Genomic DNA, 25,722 nt, shown 5'->3' with positions numbered 1-25,722 from the left:
CACACACACACACACACACACACACACACACACACACACACACACACACACACACACACACACACACACACACACACACACACACACACATGCAAACATACGCACGCACACACACAGACACACATACACACACAGCGAGGAGCCATCCATCCTATCACTATTAGCAACTATTATCAATGTCATTTGTATGTTTCTGAATGCAAATCAGCTGGAATGTTAATTTTCTATTTTTCCCAGGATCCCTTTGCTCAGTCTTCACAGCCCCTGGAGGCCTTTCTTTCCAATACACAGTGATGAAATGAACACCTAAGCTTTCTATCTGTCTCCATTATGCAGGGAAAAGTATATAATTCCATCTCGCAGTCCATCCAATGTTCATGAAGGAAAAGCAGTATTAGTAGAATGTGCCAGAGACATTTTAAGAACATGGTGACAAGAAGTGACTAATGACAGGATGTTCTCAATCAGCAAAATCACATTTACAGTTTGACCTCCTGCAAGTCATTATGGTATTATGATCACATGGGTCGCTATAGGAACACCTCTTGGACAGCACCCCCAGAACCCACTGAGGCATGGGATTGGTGCAAACTAAAGGTCAGCGTGTGACATCATTCAAATGTAACATCATTAAAATGAGCTGTGAGTGCCTGAGGGAACTATAACAAACACAACATCTGACCTCAGCTCGGACTGAAGTTTCTAGTGTTATTAGTTGTATGTATGGGATGCACATGGTATACACGGCCAATGAAAGAACTTCTGGACAATGAAACAACAATAAGCGTGTGTGTCTAGTATAGTGGATTTACGATGTGAGAAGCCAGAGTGTAGACTGAACACAGACACTTACCAGCTGATCCCTGATGCAGACTGAACTATACTGCTGTAAAACCCTTAGACCACACGTACACACACATATACACACACACACATATACACACACACATATGCACACACACACACACACACACACACACGCAGACATGCACACACAGTCTCTATAATGAGTTATTAGGCTTGATGATCAACTGTAAATTGAAGCTATAAAAACACAAAGATGGGGCTCTTCCATATGAGCTCCCCAGACGGACGAGACAGACAGGCCTCTAAAGCTGAGGAGATACAGCCTTTATTTACCACCTGGATTAACCCCCACCCACCCTCCCTCTGTCTGCCGGTCTATAGAGGTCTCATGTTTGTCCAGAGAGAGAAAGAGAAGCATACGGTATATTTTCCATAGATTGCACACACATATTTTGATTTGAAAACAAATCCAATCTACTATCACAGTTTATTTTTTTATTAGGCACGTCAGTTAAGAACAAATTCTTATTTACAATGATGGCCATAACCCCGGCCAAACCAGGATGATGCTGGACCAATTGTGCACCGCCCTATGGGACTCCCAATCACAGCAGGTTGTGATACAGCCTGGATTCAAACCAGGGTGTCTGTAGTGACGCCATTAGCACTGAGATGCAATGCCTTAGACCGCTGCGTCAATCAGGATGCCCCACAGTGGGCCACCCCAGCGGCAAGACTAGTGACCTGTTACCACAGGAAAAGTGGAGAACAGACACCAGTGTAAATAAAATCTATATTTATCTGTTTATGTATTTTACCTTTTATAATTCATCTACTTGAACATTGTTACAACAATGCACATAGACAATAATATAACATTTGAAATGTCTATATTATTTTACTACTTTTGTGAGTGTAATGTTTAATGTTAATTTCTGATTGTTTATTTCCGTTGTTTATTTCCCTTGTTGTCTATTCCACTTGCTTTGGCAACGTAAACACATGTTTCCCATGTTGTCTATTCCACTTGCTTTGGCAACGTAAACACATGTTTCCCTTGTTGTCTATTCCACTTGCTTTGGCAACGTAAACACATGTTTCCTTTCCAATAAAGCCCTTTGACATTGAATTGACTGACAAAAAGAGACTCTGTTAGGGAGGTCTGATGCAGGGGACGCAGGGAGATAAGAGGCGCAGGGGTTGGATATTAAGACGGGTCCTAGGGGCTACCATTCATCCTTCCATTGGGGACCAGAGACTGGTTTCACATAGCCTCGTAGAACCAGACAGAGGACTATGCACACCATTCTGTTTCACTTCACGTGGTTAGATATCTCATGATATCTCATGATCAGATTGGTTCCAACTGGTTAGTCTCACAGCATCAGTTGCATTAGCATCAGTTAGTTCTGGTTAATCAATAGACGTGATCAGTGACTGGGTCTATCGTTAATTAGATCATGCTAAGGATGGGACTTAATGATATCAGTAAATCACTGGACTAATCAATTAGCAAGACAGAGTCGACATCACAGCAGAACAGACAAATGAAGAACCCCAAGCCCAGCGGCACTCACCCCCTCTGAGCACCCCCCCCCTGTCAGCCACCCCGATAGCCCTTCTGACAACCCCCCCACACCCACTGAGGACAAACACAAGACATAGCTTGTACTACTTATGGACTCAAATGGGAAAAATATAGTGTGTCTAAACTCTGCGCGCCCTGTCTGAGGCCAAACTAGGCTCACCCAGCCACATAATAATACACACAGGCACAAACGACCTGAGAGCACAGCAGGAAAGAGTGGCCACAGCACTGAAGGGAGTGATTGAAAAGGCTTCTTCTACTTTCCCCAACGCACAAGCGGTTATCTCCACCCTGCTACCACGAAAAGACTTCCACCCTGCCACAATACAGCGGGTAAACGCTCTACAAGGCAGCAGTGCCCACCTTTGCCCCGAACTCTAAAGGACATCGCTCTCAAACGTATCCCCAACACTTCACACAGGAGCAACAGATCAATAGACACCCCACCCAGACCAGCGAGACACCCTCCCAGACCTGCAGGACCCCTCCCCCTGGACCTACACATAGAGGACCCACGCCAAGAGGAATTACATCCAGACCACCGCACACCCAGGCACATCCACACCCCCACCCCAACCAATCAACACCCCCCCACGTCAACCATGCCCACACCCCATTTAGGCCCCCTCAGATCAGACCTATGCCACTCCTGCCCACCCCATGCACCCCACCCCCGCAAAGAGGGCCTCAACATGGAAGCCACACATACGCCCAGGTAGTGAGCGGGCAAACAGTCCCAACCCCCACTCTCACACTCGCCCAAGCCAATGGCATGTACCAGAAGCTCAGCAGGCTCTGCTCACACTTACTGGCCTGAGGCCAAACCACGACCAACAACATTGGACACTTTATGGAACAAAAAGCCTTTACTATTTCATCCTGGAATATCCAAGGCCTGAGGTCATCTGCCTTTGGCCTGAAGAGCAGAAACCCGGACTTCACCAAAGAAATTGGTAATACAGACATTGTCATCCTGCAAGAAACCTGGTATAGAGGAGACAGACCCACTGGATGCCCTCTAGGTTACAGAGAGCTGGTAGTCCCATCCACCAAACTACCAGGTGTGAAACAGGGAAGGGACTCAGGGGGTATGCTAATTTTGTATAGAGCAGACCTAACTCACTCCATTAAATTAATCAAAATAGGAACATTCTACATTTGGCTAGAAATTCAAAAGGAAATGATCGTAACAGAGAAAAATGTCTTCCTGTGTGCTACCTATATCCCCCCACTAGAATCCCCATATTTTAATGAAGACAGCTTCTCCATCCTGGAGGGGGAAATCAATCATTTCCAGGCCCAGGGACATGTACTAGTCTGTGGAGACCTAAATGCCAGAACCGGACAAGAACCTGACACCCTCAGCACACAGGGGGACAAACACCTGCCTGGAGGTGACAGCATTCCCTCCCACATATGTCCCCCCAGGCACAACTATGACAACATAACCAACAAAAACGGGTCACAACTCCTGCAGCTCTGTCGCATGCTGGGTATGTACATAGTCAATGGTAGGCTTCGAGGGGACTCCTATGGTAGGTACACCTATAGCTCATCTCTTGGCAGTAGTACTGTAGACTACTTTATCACTGACCTCAACCCAGAGTCTCTCAGAGCGTTCACAGTCAGCCCACTGACACCCCTATCAGACCACAGCAAAATCACAGTCTACTTAAACAGAGCAATACTCAAGCATGAGGCATCAAAGCCAAAGGAACTAAGTAACATTAAGAAATGCTATAGATGGAAAGAATGCAGTTTGGAAACCTACCAAAAAACAATTAGGCAACAACAAATTAAATCCCCTTTAGACAATTTCCTGGGTAAAACGTTCCACTGTAATAATGAAGGTGTAAACTTGGCAGTAGAAAATCTTAACAGTATATTTGACCTCTCAGCTTCCCTATCAAACCTAAAAATCTCAAATAGAAAACCGAAGAAAATTAACAACAATGACAAATGGTTTGATGAAGAATGCAAAAATCTAAGAAAGAAATTGAGAAACCTGTCCAACCAAAAACATAGAGACCCGGAAAACCTGAGTCTACGCCTTCACTATGGTGAATCACTAAAACAATACAGAAATACACTACAGAAAAAGAAGGAACAGCATGTCAGAAATCAGCTCAATGTAATTGAAGAATCCATAGACTCTAAAGCCACTTCAGGGAAAATTGGAAAACACTAAACAAACAACAACACAAAGAATTATCTATCCAAAATGGAGATGTATGGGTAAACCACTTCTCCAATCTTTTTGGCTCTATAACAAAGAATAAAGAGCAAAAACATATAAATGATCCAATACAGATCTTAGAATCAACTATTAAAGACTACCAGAATCCACTGGATTCTCCAATTACATTGAATGAGTTACAGGACAAAATAAAAACCCTCCAACCCAAAAAGGCCTGTGGTGTTGATGGTATCCTCAATGAAATGATCAAATATACAGACAACAAATTCCAAATGGCTATACTAAAACTCTTTAACATCATCCTTAGCTCTGGCATCTTCCCCAATATTTGGAACCAAGGACTGATCACCCCAATCCACAAACATGGAGACAAATTTGACCCCAATAACTACCGTGGAATATGCGTCAACAGTAACCTTGGGAAAATCCTCTGCATTATCATTAACAGCAGACTCGTACACTTCCTCAATGAAAACAATGTACTGAGCAAATGTCAAATTGGCTTTTTACCAAATTATCGTACAACAGACTATGTATTCACCCTGCACACCCTAATTGACAACCAAACAAACCAAAACAAAGGCAAAGTCTTCTAATGCTTTGTTGATTTCAAAAAAGCCTTCGACTCAATTTGGCATGAGGGTCTGCTATACAAACTGATGTAAAGTGGTGTTGGGGGTAAAGCATACAACATCATAAAATCCATGTACACAAACAACAAGTGTGCGGTTAAAATTGGCAAAAAACACATAAATGTCTTCACACAGGGTTGTGGGGTGAGACAGGGATGCAGCTTAAGCCCCACCCTCTTCAACATATATATCAACGAACTGGCGCGGGCACTAGAAAAGTCTGCAGCACCCGGCCTCACCCTACTAGAATCCGAAGTCAAATGTCTGCTGTTTGCTGATGATCTGGTACTTCTGTCACCAAACAAGGAGGGCCTACAGCAGCACCTAGATCTTATGCACAGATTCTGTCAGACCTGGGCCCTGACAATAAATCTCAGTAAGACCAAAATGATGGTGTTCCAAACAAGGTCCAGTCACTAGGACCACAAATACAAATTCCATCTAGACACAGTCGCCCTAGAGCACACAAAAAACTATACATAAATTTGCCGATACCCACTAATTATCAAAATCCAGAAAAGAGCTGTTAAATTCTATAACCACCTAAAAGGAAGCAATTCCCAAACCTTCCACAACAAAGCCATCACCTACAGAGAGATGAACCTGGAGAAGAGTCCCCGAAGCAAGCTGGTCCTGGGGCTCTGTTCACAAACACACCCTACAGAGCCCCAGGACAGCAGCACAATTAGACCCAACCAAATCATGAGAAAACAAAAAGATAATTACTTGACACATTGGAAAGAATTAACAAAAAAACAGAGCAAACTAGAATGCTATTTGGCCCTACACAGAGAGTGCACAGCGGCAGAATACCTGACCACTGTGACTGACCCAAAATTAAGGAAAGCTTTGACTATGTACAGACTCAGCGAGCATAGCCTTGCTATTGAGAAAGGCCGCCGTAGGCAGACATGGCTCTCAAGAGAAGACAGGCTATGTGCTCACTGCCCACAAAATGAGGTGGAAACTGAGCTGCACTTCATAACCTGTCCAATGTATGACCATATTAGAGAGACATATTTCCCTCAGATTACATAAATCCACAAAGAATTCGAAAACAAATCCAATTTAGAAAAACTCCCATATCTACTGGGTGAAATTCCACAGTGTGCCATCAGAGCAGAAAGATTTGTGACCTGTTGCCACAAGAAAAGGGCAACCAGTGAAGAACACGCACCATTGTAAATACAACCCATATCTATGCTTATTTATTTTATCTTGTGTCCTTTACCATTTGTACATTGTAAAAACACTGTTTCCCATGCCAATAAAGCCAATAAAGCCCTTGAATTGAATTGAATTGAATTGAGAGGCAGACACAGCCAGGCACTGGGATAAAATACAGCACTGTAGGAGGCTGTACTCTGTCCATGGTGCTGAATCCAGTGAATTGAATTGAGAATGATTCAAGCCTGCACAGATACACACACTGTACACACACTGAATCCAGTCACACACAGAATGATTCAACCTCACAGATACACACACACACACACACACACACACACACACACCCCTCACACACAAACACACAGTATATTTACTGACTCATTCAAGGCCGCTTCACGTACCATTCATAGCCCATTCATTCATTCAGTCGGGCCAGTCAGTGAAACAGATATCTAGATCGGTTCTATCAGTTCCTAAATATGGAGCAGGAGAGACTCCCCTCTGGGCACAGACTGTTACGTCTATTCCACGTTGGTTCAAAGTAATTCCATTGAAATGATGTGGAAACAACGTTGATTCAACCAGTTTGGGCCCAGTGGGTAGGGAGTAGGCCAGACCAGTAGACCGCCACTCTCCATAAATGCGCATCCGAAACAATCGGTAGTCTACATGACACCACGCAAGATCGATAAGTGTCCGGGTCGGGACACTATAATGCCACTAGGTATTGTTCTGATGGGGATAAGTCAATACATCTCTCATCATGACCGATATGCGGAATACTCGGCCTTCTTTAAAGTACAAGCGGTGTAGGCTACCCCACATACTCTATGAAATAAACCGAGCAGTGTACATATGTGGTGAAGAATAGTCTAGCTTGTTTTTCGATGCAAACCTTCAGTGGCATAGTTGTGGTCACGTAGAAAGCTGATCTTGGGGGTGTCAGTCTCCTCCTCCATTGATAAATCGGTTGGTTCTGGATCCTGAGACCGTTAAAAGACATCCTAGACGTTACCATCAACAGCAGGCGGGCGGCGAGACCAGCGGGAGCGCTGTCATCATGACTCCAACTCTCCGGTAGCTATAACGGAATGATCAAAGTGCCATATTGGCAACTTCCAAGTCTCGGTGCGCAATAAATAGTGGAATGACAGCTATCCATTTGTGTCTTTACAAAAAAAAGACGAAAATAGCCTATGTAATTTCTGATTGACAAAATGTCTTCATATAGTGCAACCTCCTCTGCTATGCAGTGGAATGGGTAAAGGACATTGCCTTTCCCAGGTATGCGGTCGTGTGAATCAGACAGCAGTCCTCTGTAAATCTCCTCTGGTGAGGATTTGAGTTGAAGCAGGCAAGACTCTCTCCAACGAACAGTGTGCCTGGGGCGGTAGTATGATTATGCGTCAAGCCTGACTGGCTAAAATCATTCCACCGTTTCTATGCCAGCCTCCTCGGTTGAGTACCACTTCGCGTTCTTCCTTCCTTTCGTTCCCCAAGCACTGTCCTCGTCGTCTCTCTCCTCGAACAGAAGGAACTCTAATGCGCATTTGGACTCGGCAGTATTCCTGCCGCTGGTACTGACGCGCCGCTTTAGCACCAGCTCCTCCCAATACAGATTGCCGCAGCCTGGATCTTCAAAACTACACGCGGCAAACGCGTTTGAACGCTCGCTGTGACGCTTACTCCAACCGCCACAGTGCAGCCTACTGGCAATGGTCAGTTAGAAAATCATGAATTATGAATGAATGACATTGTACAGTTCCAGGTTTTTTCCAGGGTGACAGTAAGGAATGGGCTCACTGATTTAGGTAATACATGTTAAAGTTGAAGGCCTATAGACATCAGGAGAGAGAGAATACATTGAGGGGAGAGAGTAATGAGGGTGAGAGGGGAGGCTAAAGATACAGAGGAAGACAGATCAGGAGAGTTGGAAAGTGGGGCAGAGGGAGAGACTGAGAATGACAGATATGGATCAGGAGAGTTGGGAAGTGGGGCAGAGGGAGAGACTGAGAATGACAGATATGGATCAGGGAAGTGGGCAGAGGGAGAGACTGAGACAGGATCAGGGAAGGAAAAGAAAGGAAGGAAGAAGATATGGAGAGGGAGTGGGGAGAAATAACTAGAGAAAGACAGAGAGCGAGTGGGGAGAGAGAGAGGGAAACAGAGATGGAGAGGGAAGTGGGGCAGAGGGGGAGAGAGAGAAGACACAGAGAGGGGTGAGAGAGAGAGACTGAGAATGACAGATATGGATCAAAGCAGAGATAAAGACAGACAGGGGAAAAGAGGAAGAGACAGAGAGGGAGAAGGAATAAATAGAGAAAGACAGAGAGAGAGAGAGAGAGAGGGAAAGAGAGAGAGAGGGGAAACAGAGGGGGATAAAGACAGAAAGAGAGGGGAGAGAGAGAGAGACAGAGAGAGAAAGAGGGACAGACAGACAGAGAGACCGGGAAAAGATGAGAGACAGAGAGAGAGAGAAGAATAGAGAGAGAGAGAGAGGGACAGACAGACAGACAGAGAGACAGAGAGAACAAGAGACCAGGAAGACAGAGAGAGAGAGAGAGAGAGAGAGAGAGAGAGAGAGAGAGAGAGAGGGACAGACAGACAGACAGACAGACAGACAGACAGACAGACAGACAGACAGACAGACAGACAGACAGAGAGACAGACAAAGAGACCAGGAAGATAGAGAGAGAGAGAGGAATGAGAGTGCAATAAAGACAGAATTTATATTATTTTTTATTTCACCTTTATTTAACCAGGTAGGCTAGTTGAGAACAAGTTCTCATTTGCAACTGCGACCTGGCCAAGATAAAGCATAGCAGTGTAAACAGACAACACAGAGTTACACATGGAGTAAACAATTAACAAGTCAATAACACAGTAGAAAAAAAAGGGAGTCTATATACATTGTGTGCAAAAGGCATGAGGAGGTAGGCGTATAATTACAATTTTGCAGATTAACATTGGAGTGATAAATGATCAGATCGTCATGTACAGGTAGAGATATTGGTGTGCAAAAGAGCAGAAAAGTAAATAAATAAAAACAGTATGGGGATGAGGTAGGTAAAATTGGGTGGGCTATTTACCGATAGGCTATGTACAGCTGCAGCGATCGCTTAGCTGCTCAGATAGCAGATGTTTGAAGCTGGTGAGGGAGATAAAAGTCTCCAACTTCAGCGATTTTTGCAATTCGTTCCAGTCACAGGCAGCAGAGAACTGGAACGAAAGGCGGCCAAATGAGGTGTTGGCTTTAGGGATGATCAGTGAGATACACCTGCTGGAGCGCGTGCTACGGATGGGTGTTGCCATCATGACCAGTGAACTGAGATCAGGCGGAGCTTTACCTAGCATGGACTTGTAGATGACCTGGAGCCAGTGGGTCTGGCGACAAATATGTAGCGAGGCCCAGCCGACTAGAGCATACAGGTCGCAGTGGTGGGTGGTATAAGGTGCTTTAGTGACAAAACGGATGGCACTGTGATAAACTGTGAAAGAGAGAGAGAGAGAGAGAGAGAGAGAGAGAAAGAGAGAGAGAGATGATGAAGGATGAGTGGAGCAACCACTAGATGAAGTTGAGTGCCGGGTCTTTCTAGATCTAATATCAATCACCAGTGGGACCTCCCCTCACATACACACACTTCCCTTTATAATCCCCCAATGTGTGTGTGTGTGTGTGTGTGTGTGTGTGTGTGTGTGTGTGTGTGTGTGTGTGTGTGTGTGTGTGTGTGTGTGTGTGTGTGTGTGTGTGTGTGTGTGTGTGTGTGTGTGTGTGTGTGTGTGTGTGCATGTTTGTCTGTGTATGTATGTGCATGTTTGTCTGTGTGTATGCGTATGCGTGCATGTTTGTCTGTGTGTGTATGCGTGCATGTTTGTCTGTGTGTATGCGTATGCGTGCATGTTTGTCTGTGTGTGTGTCTGCATTTTGTCAATATACATGTAATCCATGGTCCCATTTGCAGCCAGGTCGCTCAAGATTCACTTCAAAATTGGACATCCGTCCATGTCCCGAGGATGTCGGTGAGATGTCTTCGAAAACTGCCCATAGCGGCAACGGTGAGCACTATTACCATCAAGTAGGATTGTGTTTTGCTAGGACGTTGTGGACACTCATGGTGTTGTTGTTGTTGTTGTGGTTGTTATTTTAATCCCAAACCTTAACTTCAAGATGCACTGTGCAGAAATCGCTCAGACATTTCCTGGTTGCAAAATTCTAATAGTTAAATTTTAATTTCAGTTAATGTGATAAAACAAGCAAGTATTGTGTAGAAAATCATTGTGTCATCTAAACCGCTGTGAAATATCTTTTCCATAAGCATAAATATTGTATTTTCACCTGGTTAAATAAAGGTGAAATAAATAAAAACATTTCAAAAATGAATCCCCCTTCTCACTAACACCCCCTCTTTTTTTATATTAAAAAAATGTAACCTTTATTTAACCAGGTAGGCTAGTTGAGAACAAGTTCTCATTTGCAACTGCGAGCTGGCCAAGATAAAGCAACGCAGTTTGACAAAAACAACACAGAGTTACACATGGAATAAACAAACGTACAGTCAATAACACAATATTTTTAAAAATCCCTCCCCTCTTCCCCTTACACCTTCTCCTCTCCTCTCCTTCCCTTTTCTCACTCTTTAGGTCCGGCCGGCCAGGTAGTTGGTCCAGTCGGGGGGACGGAACGGGGGGTAGATAAAAATATGGATATGTAGTTGTGGTTGAGTGTATTAAATCAAGCCTGAAGGACGTCGGTCACTAACAGCAGAGTTTACTCTTCATTGCCGTCTCTCTCTCTAATGTTCCCTCCATCTCTCTCTCTCTCACCCTTTCTCTTCCTCTCTCTCTAATGTTGCCTCCATCTCTCTCTCCCCCTATCTCTCCCTTTCTCTCTCTAATGTTCTCTCCATCTCTCTCCCTTTCTCTCTCTAATGTTCTCTCCATCTCTCTCCTTTCTCTATCTGTTCTCTTCTCTCTCTCTCTCTCTCTCTCTCTCCCTTTTTCTAATGCTCTCTCCCTCCAACTCTCTCCCCCTTTTTCTAATGCTCTCTCCCTCCATCTCTCTCTCTCTCCTCCTTTTCTAATGCTCCCTCCATCTCTCTCTCTCCCTTTTTCTAATGCTCCCTCCCTCCAACTCTCTCTCTCCCTTTTTCTAAAGCTCCCTCCCTCCAACTCCCTCTCTCCCTTTTTCTAATGCTCTCTCCCTCTCTCTCTCTCTCTCTCTCTCCCTTTTTCTAATGCTCTCTCCCTCCACTCTCTCTCTCTCTCTCCATTTTTCTAACGCTCCCTCCAACTCCCTCCATCTCTCTCTCTCTCCTCTTTTTCTAATGCTCCCTCCATCAATCTCTCTCTCCCTTTTTTCTAATGCTCTCTCCCTCCATCTCATCTCTCTCTCCTCCTTTTTCTAATGCTCCCTCCATCTCTCTCTCTCTCTCTCCTCCTTTTTCTAAAGCTCTCTCCCTCCATCTCTCTCTCTCCCTTTTTCTAATGCTCTCTCCCTCCATCTCTCTCTCTCTCCTCCTTTTTCTAATGCTCCCTCCATCTCTCTCTCTCCTCCTTTTTCTAATGCCACCTCCCTCCACCCTCCATTAATGAATACATTTAAATTGATGGATGTTCTATGATTAGTGGAAACCTTTCCTAGGAAAACTGGTCGATTTAAATGATTCCCTATGGAAATATCAGTACGTTAGCTGACCTCGAGGGCACACTAACAGACACGTGTTTAGGCTATGCACACACTTGCATACATAAACACACCCGCACACAGACACACACACACACACACACACAGACACACACACACACACAGTCAAAATCCCCTCTTTTAAAGTCACAATGTAGTTAACAGCAAAAAAGTGACACATTTATTCCAGTTTAATGTATTTATTGCTGTATGAGTACAGCTATTCTGCAATGTGCTCTGTATGTAACCTCTCTTGTTGCTAGGTAACTGCCAGTGAAGCGTCAACCATTGCTATGCAGTACTACGTAAGCTGTCTGTGTAATTGGACCATTAAGATTGATTAAATGTCGTCATCATTCCGCTCCTCTCTGTCTCAATACAGTTCAGGATCCACAACACGCTGTAACAGAAGGGTTAATGGACTGAACAAGAGAGGATGACACTTCTTGTTTATTTCTCATTAGGAGACTGAAGATCATAAAGATTGTTTTCTAAGTCCCAAATGGCACCCCATTCCCTATAGAGTGCACTACTTTTGACCAGAGCCCTTCCAAAAAGTAGTGTACTAAGTAGGGAATAGGCTGCCACTTGGACATTGCAAGCTGTACACACACACACACACACACACACACACACACACACACACACACACACACACACACACACACACAAACACACCCGGACACACACACACACACACACACACACACACACACACACACACACACACACACACACACACACACACACACACACACACACACACAATTATGAATTTGATGGATTGGAAATTATTTTCCCACCAGTAGCTACAGGCTTTCTGTGACTTTACGCCACACAGTACTACTTCAATTCCTCAGTTATGATTGGCCCTCCCGGGTGTGTAGAATGACCTGACGCCTGTCAGCAACGGGTAGGTAGAATGACCTGATGCCTGTCAGCAACGGGTAGGTAGAATGACCTGATGCCTGTCAGCAACGGGTGTGTAGAATGACCTGACGCCTGTCAGCAACGGGTAGGTAGAATGACCTGACGCCTGTCAGCAACGGGTAGGTAGAATGACCTGATGCCTGTCAGCAACGGGTAGGTAGAATGACCTGACGCCTGTCAGCAACGGGTAGGTAGAATGACCTGACGCCTGTCAGCAACGGGTAGGTAGAATGACCTGACGCCTGTCAGCAACGGGTAGGTAGAATGACCTGATGCCTGTCAGCAACGGGTGTGTAGAATGACCTGACGCCTGTCAGCAACGGGTAGGTAGAATGACCTGATGCCTGTCAGCAACGGGTAGGTAGAATGACCTGACGCCTGTCAGCAACGGGTAGGTAGAATGACCTGACGCCTGTCAGCAACGGGTAGGTAGAATGACCTGACGCCTGTCAGCAACGGGTAGGTAGAATGACCTGACGCCTGTCAGCAACGGGTAGGTAGAATGACCTGACGCCTGTCAGCAACGGGTAGGTAGAATGACCTGATGCCTGTCAGCAACGGGTAGGTAGAATGACCTGATGCCTGTCAGCAACGGGTGTGTAGAATGACCTGACGCCTGTCAGCAACAGGTAGGTAGAATGACCTGATGCCTGTCAGCAACGGGTAGGTAGAATGACCTGACGCCTGTCAGCAACGGGTAGGTAGAATGACCTGACGCCTGTCAGCAACGGGTGTGTAGAATGACCTGATGCCTGTCAGCAACGGGTAGGTAGAATGACCTGATGCCTGTCAGCAACGGGTGTGTAGAATGACCTGATGCCTGTCAGCAACGGGTAGGTAGAATGACCTGATGCCTGTCAGCAACGGGTAGGTAGAATGGCCTGACGCCTCTCAGCAACGGGTAGGTAGAATGACCTGACGCCTGTCAGCAACGGGTAGGTAGAATGACCTGATGCCTGTCAGCAACGGGTGTGTAGAATGACCTGATGCCTGTCAGCAACGGGTAGGTAGAATGACCTGATGCCTGTCAGCAACGGGTAGGTAGAATGACCTGACGCCTGTCAGCAACGGGTAGGTAGAATGACCTGATGCCTGTCAGCAACGGGTAGGTAGAATGACCTGATGCCTGTCAGCAACGGGTAGGTAGAATGACCTGACGCCTGTCAGCAACGGGTAGGTAGAATGACCTGACGCCTGTCAGCAACGGGTGTGTAGAATGACCTGATGCCTGTCAGCAACGGGTGTGTAGAATGACCTGATGCCTGTCAGCAACGGGTAGGTAGAATGACCTGACGCCTGTCAGCAACGGGTAGGTAGAATGACCTGATGCCTGTCAGACACGGGTGTGTAGAATGACCTGATGCCTGTCAGCAACGGGTGTGTAGAATGACCTGACGCCTGTCAGCAACGGCTAGGTAGAATGACCTGATGCCTGTCAGCAACGGGTGTGTAGAATGACCTGACGCCTGTCAGCAACGGGTAGGTAGAATGACCTGATGCCTGTCAGCAACGGGTGTGTAGAATGACCTGACGCCTGTCAGCAACGATTACACTGCTCCAGACAATGGGTAGGTAGAATGACCTGAAGCCTGTCAGCAACGGGTAGGTAGAATGACCTGACGCCTGTCAGCAACGGGTAGGTAGAATGACCTGATGCCTGTCAGCAACGGGTGTGTAGAATGACCTGACGCCTGTCAGCAACGGGTAGGTAGAATGACCTGACGCCTGTCAGCAACGGGTAGGTAGAATGACCTGATGCCTGTCAGCAACGGGTAGGTAGAATGACCTGATGCCTGTCAGCAACGGGTAGGTAGAATGACCTGACGCCTGTCAGCAACGGGTAGGTAGAATGACCTGATGCCTGTCAGCAACGGGTGTGTAGAATGACCTGATGCCTGTCAGCAACGGGTGTGTAGAATGACCTGATGCCTGTCAGCAACGGGTAGGTAGAATGACCTGACGCCTGTCAGCAACGGGTAGGTAGAATGACCTGATGCCTGTCAGCAACGGGTCAGCAACGGGTAGGTAGAATGACCTGATGCCTGTCAGCAACGGGTAGGTAGAATGACCTGATGCCTGTCAGTCAGCGGGTAGGTAGAATGACCTGATGCCTGTCAGCAACGGGTAGGTAGAATGACCTGACGCCTGTCAGCCTGTCAGCAACGGGTCAGGTAGAATGACCTGATGCCTGTCAGCAACGGGTAGGTAGAATGACCTGATGCCTGTCAGCAACGGGTAGGTAGAATGACCTGATGCCTGTCAGCAACGGGTGTGTAGAATGACCTGATGCCTGTCAGCAACGGGTAGGTAGAATGACCTGATGCCTGTCAGCAACGGGTAGGTAGAATGACCTGACGCCTGTCAGCAACGGGTGTGTAGAATGACCTGATGCCTGTCAGCAACGGGTAGGTAGAATGACCTGATGCCTGTCAGCAACGGGTAGGTAGAATGACCTGATGCCTGTCAGCAACGGGTGTGTAGAATGACCTGATGCCTGTCAGCAACGGGTAGGTAGAATGACCTGATGCCTGTCAGCAACGGGTAGGTAGAATGACCTGATGCCTGTCAGCAACGGGTAGGTAGAATGACCTGATGCCTGTCAGCAACGGGTAGGTAGAATGACCTGATGCCTGTCAGCAACGGGTAGGTAGAATGACCTGATGCCTGTCAGCAACGGGTGTGTAGAATGACCTGACGCCTGTCAGCAACGGGTAGGTAGAATGGCCTGATGCCTGTCAGCAACGGGTGTGTAGAATGACCTGATGCCTGTCAGCAACGGGCAGGTAGAATGACCTGATGCCTGTCAGCAACGGGTAGGTAGAATGACCTGACGCCTGTCAGCAACGGGTAGGTAGAATGACCTGATGCCTGTCAGCAACGGGTAGGTAGAATGACCTGACGCCTGTCAGCAACGGGTAGGTAGAATGACCTGATGCCTGTCAGCAACGGGCAGGTAGAATGACCTGATGCCTGTCAGCAACGGGTAGGTAGAATGACCTGACGCCTGTCAGCAACGGGTAGGTAGAATGACCTGACGCCTGTCAGCAACGGGTAGGTAGAATGACCTGACGCCTGTCAGCAACGGGTAGGTAGAATGACCTGATGCCTGTCAGCAACGGGTAGGTAGAATGACCTGATGCCTGTCAGCAACGGGTAGGTAGAATGACCTGACGCCTGTCAGCAACGGGTAGGTAGAATGACCTGATGCCTGTCAGCAACGGGTAGGTAGAATGACCTGACGCCTGTCAGCAACGGGTAGGTAGAATGACCTGATGCCTGTCAGCAACGGGTAGGTAGAATGACCTGATGCCTGTCAGCAACGGGTAGGTAGAATGACCTGATGCCTGTCAGCAACGGGTGTGTAGAATGACCTGATGCCTGTCAGCAACGGGTAGGTAGAATGACCTGATGCCTGTCAGCAACGGGTAGGTAGAATGACCTGATGCCTGTCAGCAACGGGTAGGTAGAATGACCTGATGCCTGTCAGCAACGGGTAGGTAGAATGACCTGATGCCTGTCAGCAACGGGTAGGTAGAATGACCTGATGCCTGTCAGCAACGGGTGTGTAGAATGACCTGATGCCTGTCAGCAACGGGTGTGTAGAATGACCTGATGCCTGTCAGCAACGGGTGTGTAGAATGACCTGACGCCTGTCAGCAACGGGTGTGTAGAATGACCTGACGCCTGTCAGCAACGGGTAGGTAGAATGACCTGACGCCTGTCAGCAACGGGTAGGTAGAATGACCTGATGCCTGTCAGCAACGGGTGTGTAGAATGACCTGATGCCTGTCAGCAACGGGTGGTAGAATGACCTGATGCCTGTCAGCAACGGGTAGGTAGAATGACCTGACGCCTGTCAGCAACGGGTAGGTAGAATGACCTGACGCCTGTCAGCAACGGGTAGGTAGAATGACCTGATGCCTGTCAGCAACGGGTAGGTAGAATGACCTGATGCCTGTCAGCAACGGGTAGGTAGAATGACCTGATGCCTGTCAGCAACGGGTAGGTAGAATGACCTGATGCCTGTCAGCAACGGGTAGGTAGAATGACCTGACGCCTGTCAGCAACGGGTGTGTAGAATGACCTGATGCCTGTCAGCAACGGGTAGGTAGAATGACCTGATGCCTGTCAGCAACGGGTAGGTAGAATGACCTGATGCCTGTCAGCAACGGGTAGGTAGAATGACCTGATGCCTGTCAGCAACGGGTAGGTAGAATGAATGACCTGATGCCTGTCAGCAACGGGTAGGTAGAATGACCTGATGCCTGTCAGCAACGGGTAGGTAGAATGACCTGATGCCTGTCAGCAACGGGTAGGTAGAATGACCTGATGCCTGTCAGCAACGGGTAGGTAGAATGACCTGACGCCTGTCAGCAACGGGTAGGTAGAATGACCTGATGCCTGTGTAGAATGACCTGATGCCTGTCAGCAACGGGTAGGTAGAATGACCTGACGCCTGTCAGCAACGGGTAGGTAGAATGGGTCAGCAAGGTAGAATGACCTGACGCCTGTCAGCAACGGGTAGGTAGAATGACCTGATGCCTGTCAGCAACGGGTAGGTAGAATGACCTGATGCCTGTCAGCAACGGGTAGGTAGAATGACCTGATGCCTGTCAGCAACGGGTAGGTAGAATGACCTGATGCCTGTCAGCAACGGGTAGGTAGAATGACCTGACGCCTGTCAGCAACGGGTAGGTAGAATGACCTGACGCCTGTCAGCAACGGGTAGGTAGAATGACCTGATGCCTGTCAGCAACAGGTAGGTAGAATGACCTGATGCCTGTCAGCAACGGGTGTAGGTAGAATGACCTGATGCCTGTCAGCAACGGGTAGGTAGAATGACCTGATGCCTGTCAGCAACGGGTGGTAGAATGACCTGATGCCTGTCAGCAACGGGTAGGTAGAATGACCTGATGCCTGTCAGCAACGGGTAGGTAGAATGACCTGATGCCTGTCAGCAACGGGTAGGTAGAATGACCTGACGCCTGTCAGCAACGGGTGTGTAGAATGACCTGACGCCTGTCAGCAACGGGTAGGTAGAATGACCTGACGCCTGTCAGCAACGGGTAGGTAGAATGACCTGATGCCTGTCAGCAACGGGTAGGTAGAATGACCTGATGCCTGTCAGCAACGGGTGTGTAGAATGACCTGACGCCTGTCAGCAACGGGTAGGTAGAATGACCTGATGCCTGTCAGCAACGGGTAGGTAGAATGACCTGATGCCTGTCAGCAACGGGTAGGTAGAATGACCTGACGCCTGTCAGCAACGGGTAGGTAGAATGACCTGATGCCTGTCAGCAACGGGTAGGTAGAATGACCTGATGCCTGTCAGCAACGGGTAGGTAGAATGACCTGATGCCTGTCAGCAACGGGTAGGTAGAATGACCTGACGCCTGTCAGCAACGGGTAGGTAGAATGACCTGATGCCTGTCAGCAACGGGTAGGTAGAATGACCTGATGCCTGTCAGCAACGGGTAGGTAGAATGACCTGATGCCTGTCAGCAACGGGTGGTAGAATGACCTGACGCCTGTCAGCAACGGGTTTGTAGAATGTCCTGATGCCTGTCAGCAACGGGTAGGTAGAATGACCTGATGCCTGTCAGCAACGGGTAGGTAGAATGACCTGATGCCTGTCAGCAACGGGTAGGTAGAATGACCTGATGCCTGTCAGCGGGTGTGTAGAATGACCTGATGCCTGTCAGCAACGGGTAGGTAGAATGACCTGATGCCTGTCAGCAACGGGTAGGTAGAATGACCTGATGCCTGTCAGCAACGGGTAGGTAGAATGACCTGATGCCTGTCAGCAACGGGTAGGTAGAATGACCTGATGCCTGTCAGCAACGGGTAGGTAGAATGACCTGATGCCTGTCAGCAACGGGTAGGTAGAATGACCTGATGCCTGTCAGCAACGGGTAGGTAGAATGACCTGATGCCTGTCAGCAACGGGTAGGTAGAATGACCTGATGCCTGTCAGCAACGGGTGTGTAGAATGACCTGATGCCTGTCAGCAACGGGTAGGTAGAATGACCTGATGCCTGTCAGCAACGGGTAGGTAGAATGACCTGATGCCTGTCAGCAACGGGTAGGTAGAATGACCTGATGCCTGCCTGTCAGCAACGGGTGTGTAGAATGACCTGACGCCTGTCAGCAACGGGTGTGTAGAATGACCTGATGCCTGTCAGCAACGGGTGGTAGAATGACCTGATGCCTGTCAGCAACGGGTGTGTAGAATGACCTGATGCCTGTCAGCAACGGGTAGGTAGAATGACCTGATGCCTGTCAGCAACGGGTGGTAGAATGACCTGATGCCTGTCAGCAACGGGTAGGTAGAATGACCTGATGCCTGTCAGCAACGGGTAGGTAGAATGACCTGATGCCTGTCAGCAACGGGTAGGTAGAATGACCTGATGCCTGTCAGCAACGGGTGGGTAGAATGACCTGACGCCTGTCAGCAACGGGTAGGTAGAATGACCTGATGCCTGTCAGCAACGGGTGGTAGAATGACCTGACGCCTGTCAGCAACGGGTAGGTAGAATGACCTGATGCCTGTCAGCAACGGGTAGGTAGAATGACCTGACGCCTGTCAGCAACGGGTGTGTAGAATGACCTGATGCCTGTCAGCAACGGGTAGGTAGAATGACCTGATGCCTGTCAGCAACGGGTAGGTAGAATGACCTGATGCCTGTCAGCAACGGGTGTGTAGAATGACCTGATGCCTGTCAGCAACGGGTAGGTAGAATGACCTGACGCCTGTCAGCAACGGGTGTGTAGAATGACCTGATGCCTGTCAGCAACGGGTAGGTAGAATGACCTGACGCCTGTCAGCAACGGGTAGGTAGAATGACCTGATGCCTGTCAGCAACGGGTAGGTAGAATGACCTGATGCCTGTCAGCAACGGGTGTGTAGAATGACCTGATGCCTGTCAGCAACGGGTAGGTAGAATGACCTGATGCCTGTCAGCAACGGGTGTGTAGAATGACCTGATGCCTGTCAGCAACGGGTAGGTAGAATGACCTGATGCCTGTCAGCAACGGGTAGGTAGAATGACCTGATGCCTGTCAGCAACGGGTAGGTAGAATGACCTGATGCCTGTCAGCAACGGGTAGGTAGAATGACCTGATGCCTGTCAGCAACGGGTGTGTAGAATGACCTGATGCCTGTCAGCAACGGGTAGGTAGAATGACCTGATGCCTGTCAGCAACGGGTAGGTAGAATGACCTGATGCCTGTCAGCAACGGGTAGGTAGAATGACCTGACGCCTGTCAGCAACGGGTAGGTAGAATGACCTGATGCCTGTCAGCAACGGGTAGGTAGAATGACCTGATGCCTGTCAGCAACGGGTAGGTAGAATGACCTGATGCCTGTCAGCAACGGGTAGGTAGAATGACCTGATGCCTGTCAGCAACGGGTAGGTAGAATGACCTGATGCCTGTCAGCAACGGGTAGGTAGAATGACCTGATGCCTGTCAGCAACGGGTAGGTAGAATGACCTGACGCCTGTCAGCAACGGGTAGGTAGAATGACCTGACGCCTGTCAGCAACGGGTGTGTAGAATGACCTGATGCCTGTCCGGGTAGGTAGAATGACCTGACGCCTGTCAGCAACGGGTAGGTAGAATGACCTGATGCCTGTCAGCAACGGGTAGGTAGAATGACCTGATGCCTGTCAGCAACGGGTAGGTAGAATGACCTGATGCCTGTCAGCAACGGGTAGGTAGAATGACCTGACGCCTGTCAGCAACGGGTAGAATGGGTCAGCAACGGGTAGGTAGAATGACCTGATGCCTGTCAGCAACGGGTAGGTAGAATGACCTGATGCCTGTCAGCAACGGGTAGGTAGAATGACCTGATGCCTGTCAGCAACGGGTAGGTAGAATGACCTGATGCCTGTCAGCAACGGGTAGGTAGAATGACCTGATGCCTGTCAGCAACGGGTAGGTAGAATGACCTGATGCCTGTCAGCAACGGGTAGGTAGAATGACCTGATGCCTGTCAGCAACGGGTAGGTAGAATGACCTGATGCCTGTCAGCAACGGGTAGGTAGAATGACCTGATGCCTGTCAGCAACGGGTAGGTAGAATGACCTGATGCCTGTCAGCAACGGGTAGGTAGAATGACCTGATGCCTGTCAGCAACGGGTAGGTAGAATGACCTGATGCCTGTCAGCAACGGGTAGGTAGAATGACCTGATGCCTGTCAGCAACGGGTAGGTAGAATGACCTGATGCCTGTCAGCAACGGGTAGGTAGAATGACCTGATGCCTGTCAGCAACGGGTAGGTAGAATGACCTGATGCCTGTCAGCAACGGGTAGGTAGAATGACCTGATGCCTGTCAGCAACGGGTAGGTAGAATGACCTGATGCCTGTCAGCAACGGGTAGGTAGAATGACCTGATGCCTGTCAGCAACGGGTAGGTAGAATGACCTGATGCCTGTCAGCAACGGGTAGGTAGAATGACCTGATGCCTGTCAGCAACGGGTAGGTAGAATGACCTGATGCCTGTCAGCAACGGGTAGGTAGAATGACCTGATGCCTGTCAGCAACGGGTAGGTAGAATGACCTGATGCCTGTCAGCAACGGGTGTGTAGAATGACCTGATGCCTGTCAGCAACGGGTAGGTAGAATGACCTGATGCCTGTCAGCAACGGGTAGGTAGAATGACCTGATGCCTGTCAGCAACGGGTAGGTAGAATGACCTGATGCCTGTCAGCAACGGGTAGGTAGAATGACCTGATGCCTGTCAGCAACGGGTAGGTAGAATGACCTGATGCCTGTCAGCAACGGGTGTAGGTAGAATGACCTGATGCCTGTCAGCAACGGGTAGGTAGAATGACCTGATGCCTGTCAGCAACGGGTAGGTAGAATGACCTGATGCCTGTCAGCAACGGGTAGGTAGAATGACCTGATGCCTGTCAGCAACGGGTAGGTAGAATGACCTGATGCCTGTCAGCAACGGGTAGGTAGAATGACCTGATGCCTGTCAGCAACGGGTAGGTAGAATGACCTGATGCCTGTCAGCAACGGGTAGGTAGAATGACCTGATGCCTGTCAGCAACGGGTAGGTAGAATGACCTGATGCCTGTCAGCAACGGGTAGGTAGAATGACCTGATGCCTGTCAGCAACGGGTAGGTAGAATCCTGACCTGACGCCTGTCAGCAACGGGTAGGTAGAATGACCTGATGCCTGTCAGCAACGGGTAGGTAGAATGACCTGATGCCTGTCAGCAACGGGTAGGTAGAATGACCTGATGCCTGTCAGAATGACCTGATGCCTGTCAGCAACGGGTAGGTAGAATGACCTGACGCCTGTCAGCAACGGGTAGGTAGAATGACCTGATGCCTGTCAGCAACGGGTAGGTAGAATGACCTGATGCCTGTCAGCAACGGGTAGGTAGAATGACCTGATGCCTGTCAGCAACGGGTAGGTAGAATGACCTGATGCCTGTCAGCAACGGGTAGGTAGAATGACCTGACGCCTGTCAGCAACGGGTAGGTAGAATGACCTGATGCCTGTCAGCAACGGGTAGGTAGAATGACCTGATGCCTGTCAGCAACGGGTAGGTAGAATGACCTGATGCCTGTCAGCAACGGGTAGGTAGAATGACCTGATGCCTGTCAGCAACGGGTAGGTAGAATGACCTGATGCCTGTCAGCAACGGGTAGGTAGAATGACCTGATGCCTGTCAGCAACGGGTAGGTAGAATGACCTGATGCCTGTCAGCAACGGGTAGGTAGAATGACCTGATGCCTGTCAGCAACGGGTAGGTAGAATGACCTGATGCCTGTCAGCAACGGGTAGGTAGAATGACCTGATGCCTGTCAGCAACGGGTGGTAGAATGACCTGATGCCTGTCAGCAACGGGTACGGGGTAGAATGACCTGATGCCTGTCAGCAACGGGTAGGTAGAATGACCTGATGCCTGTCAGCAACGGGTAGGTAGAATGACCTGATGCCTGTCAGCAACGGGTAGGTAGAATGACCTGATGCCTGTCAGCAACGGGTAGGTAGAATGACCTGACGCCTGTCAGCAACGGGTAGGTAGAATGACCTGATGCCTGTCAGCAACGGGTAGGTAGAATGACCTGATGCCTGTCAGCAACGGGTAGGTAGAATGACCTGATGCCTGTCAGCAACGGGTAGGTAGAATGACCTGATGCCTGTCAGCAACGGGTAGGTAGAATGACCTGATGCCTGTCAGCAACGGGTAGGTAGAATGACCTGATGCCTGTCAGCATGACCGGGTAGGTAGAATGACCTGATGCCTGTCAGCAACGGGTAGGTAGAATGACCTGATGCCTGTCAGCAACGGGTAGGTAGAATGACCTGACGCCTGTCAGCAACGGGTGAGGCTGAAATAGTGAAATAGACTAATCCACTCATTTGAAGGGGTGTGCACATGCTTTTGTATATTTAGTGTATGATATAGTGCACTGGCTGACTTGTGTGGGTTTGGTAAGATGGGTGTGGCAATGCACTGCCACTAGGCATGCGGCACGTTGGCGGTGCTTGATGTGACTTGTAGTGCAGCGCATCACGTCAGTACAATATAGAGCCCCACAGTGGAGGTGTCATAATACCCATAAAACCTAACAGTCAAAAAGGGAAATGGTTCCAATTGTTTTTCCACCATTACTTTTTTCCCATAGGGAATTTTAGAAAACATAAAAGTCACCTTGTCCTTGAGAGATTTACACGGTTCTCAAAACCTCAGGCCAGGGTAAGCCTACACAAAACACAACCCTTATTTTAAGTGTTTCTAAAATCCCCTAAGGGAAAAAGGAATGGTGGAAAAACAATTGGAACCAGTTCCTTGTTTGACCGCTAAGTTTTATGGATATTATGACTTATACTGTGGTACTCTATGGAAGAGGGCCAAAATGAATTGACAACCCAAATCATTGCTGGGGCGGATTTGGCCAGCGGGCCTTGTGTTTCACACATGTGACTTAGAGGGAACAGAGAGTGTGATTGTCTATGGATCTGAAGTAAACAGAGTTAATGTAAGTCCTCCAACCCTCCAGTCTATTACTAGGATAAATCACAGATACTTTCTCCTCCCTCTCTGAATAGTAACATGTCAATGAGCTGATCCAGCCTGTAACTTACACTCTCTGGGCTTCGTTTAATTGGACCATCAGAGTAAAGCTGTAAAGCTAATATTGATCTAGACGGGTTAATTGATCTCTCTAAGTGACTGCATAGAACAAGATGACTGGCCGTGATAGTCTGCCTGCCTGCCAGCCTATCTGTGAGTCTGCCTGCCTGCCAGCCTATCTGTGAGTCTGCCTGCCTGCCAGCCTATCTGTGAGTCTGCCTGCCTGCCAGCCTATCTGTGAGTCTGCCTGCCTGCCAGCCTATCTGTGAGTCTGCCTGCCTGCCAGCCTATCTGTGAGTCTGCCTGCCTGCCAGCCTATCTGTGAGTCTGCCTGCCTGCCAGCCTGATCCTGATGCCTGTGCCAGCCATCTGTGAGTCTGCCTGCCTGCCAGCCTATCTGTGAGTCTGCCTGCCTGCCAGCCTATCTGTGAGTCTGCCTGCCTGCCAGCCTATCTGTGAGTCTGCCTGCCTGCCAGCCTATCTGTGAGTCTGCCTGCCTGCCAGCCTATCTGTGAGTCTGCCTGCCTGCCAGCCTATCTGTGAGTCTGCCTGCCTGCCAGCATCTGTGAGTCTGCCTGCCTGCCAGTATCTGTGAGTCTGCCTGCCTGCCAGCCTATCTGTGAGTCTGCCTGCCTGCCAGCCTATCTGTGAGTCTGCCTGCCTGCCAGCCTATCTGTGAGTCAGCCTGCCTGCCAGCCATCAGCCTATCTGTGAGTCTGCCTGTGCCAGCCTATCTGTGAGCCCGCCTGCCAGCCTATCTGTGAGTCTGCCTAATGCCTGCCAGCCTATCTGTGAGTCTGCCTGCCTGCCAGCCTATCTGTGAGTCTGCCTGCCTGCCAGCCTATCTGTGAGTCTGCCTGCCTGCCAGCCATCTGTGAGTCTGCCTGCCTGCCAGCCTATCTGTGAGTCTGCCCCTGCCAGAAATCTGTGAGTCACCTGCCTGCCAGCCTATCTGTGAGTCTGCCTGCCTGCCAAAATCTGTGAGTCTGCCTGCCTGCCAGCCTATCTGTGAGTCTGCCTGCCTGCCAGCCTATCTGTGAGTCTGCCTGCCTGCCAGCCTATCTGTGAGTCTGCCTGCCTGCCAGCTATCTGTGAGTCTGCCTGCCTGCCAGCCCTCATCTGTGAGTCTGCCTGCCTGCCAGCCTATCTGTGAGTCTGCCTGCCAGCCTATCTGTGAGTCTGCCTGCCAGCCTATCTGTGAGTCTGCCTGCCTGCCAGCCTATCTGTGAGTCTGCCTGCCTTCCAGCCTATCTGTGAGTCTGCCTGCCTGCCAGCCTATCTGTGAGTCTCTGCCTGCCAGCCATCTGTGAGTCTGCCCAGCCTATCTGTGAGTCTGCCTGCCTGCCAGCCTCTGTGAGTCTGCCCACCTGTGAGTCTGCCTGCCTGCCAGCCTATCTGTGAGTCTGCCTGCCTGCCAGCCTATCTGTGAGTCTGCCTGCCTGCCAGCCTATCTGTGAGTCAGCCTGCCTGCCAGCCTATCTGTGAGTCTGCCTGCCTGCCAGCCTATCTGTGAGTCTGCCTGCCTGCCAGCCTATCTGTGAGTCTGCCTGCCTGCCAGCCTATCTGTGAGTCTGCCTGCCTGCCAGCCTATCTGTGAGTCTGCCTGCCTGCCAGCCTAT

At 49.1% G+C, this 25,722-nt stretch overlaps 1 protein-coding gene across 2 annotated transcripts in view; it reads right to left on the bottom strand.

Annotated features, from left to right (window-relative positions):
* The window catches only part of LOC135545159 (serine/threonine-protein phosphatase 2A 55 kDa regulatory subunit B beta isoform-like), a 68,976-nt gene that overhangs the window by 28,568 nt on the left and 14,686 nt on the right, over positions 1–25,722 (bottom strand). The window contains exon 1 of one of the 2 annotated variants that reach the window (XM_064972792.1): positions 7,290–7,374. The exons of the other annotated variant lie outside the window; for it this stretch is intronic. Coding sequence (XP_064828864.1) covers positions 7,290–7,353 — 64 coding nt within the window. The 5' untranslated portion in view covers positions 7,354–7,374. Of the gene's footprint in view, positions 1–7,289; positions 7,375–25,722 lie in introns of those variants that run through there. 2 annotated transcript variants of the gene reach the window in all.

The sequence above is a fragment of the Oncorhynchus masou genome, chromosome 9 (assembly GCF_036934945.1).
Source record: "Oncorhynchus masou masou isolate Uvic2021 chromosome 9, UVic_Omas_1.1, whole genome shotgun sequence".
NCBI classification, from domain to species: Eukaryota; Metazoa; Chordata; class Actinopteri; order Salmoniformes; family Salmonidae; genus Oncorhynchus; species Oncorhynchus masou.
Note: the sequence above shows the minus strand (reverse complement) of the source record. Positions and strands in the feature narration are given on the sequence as shown.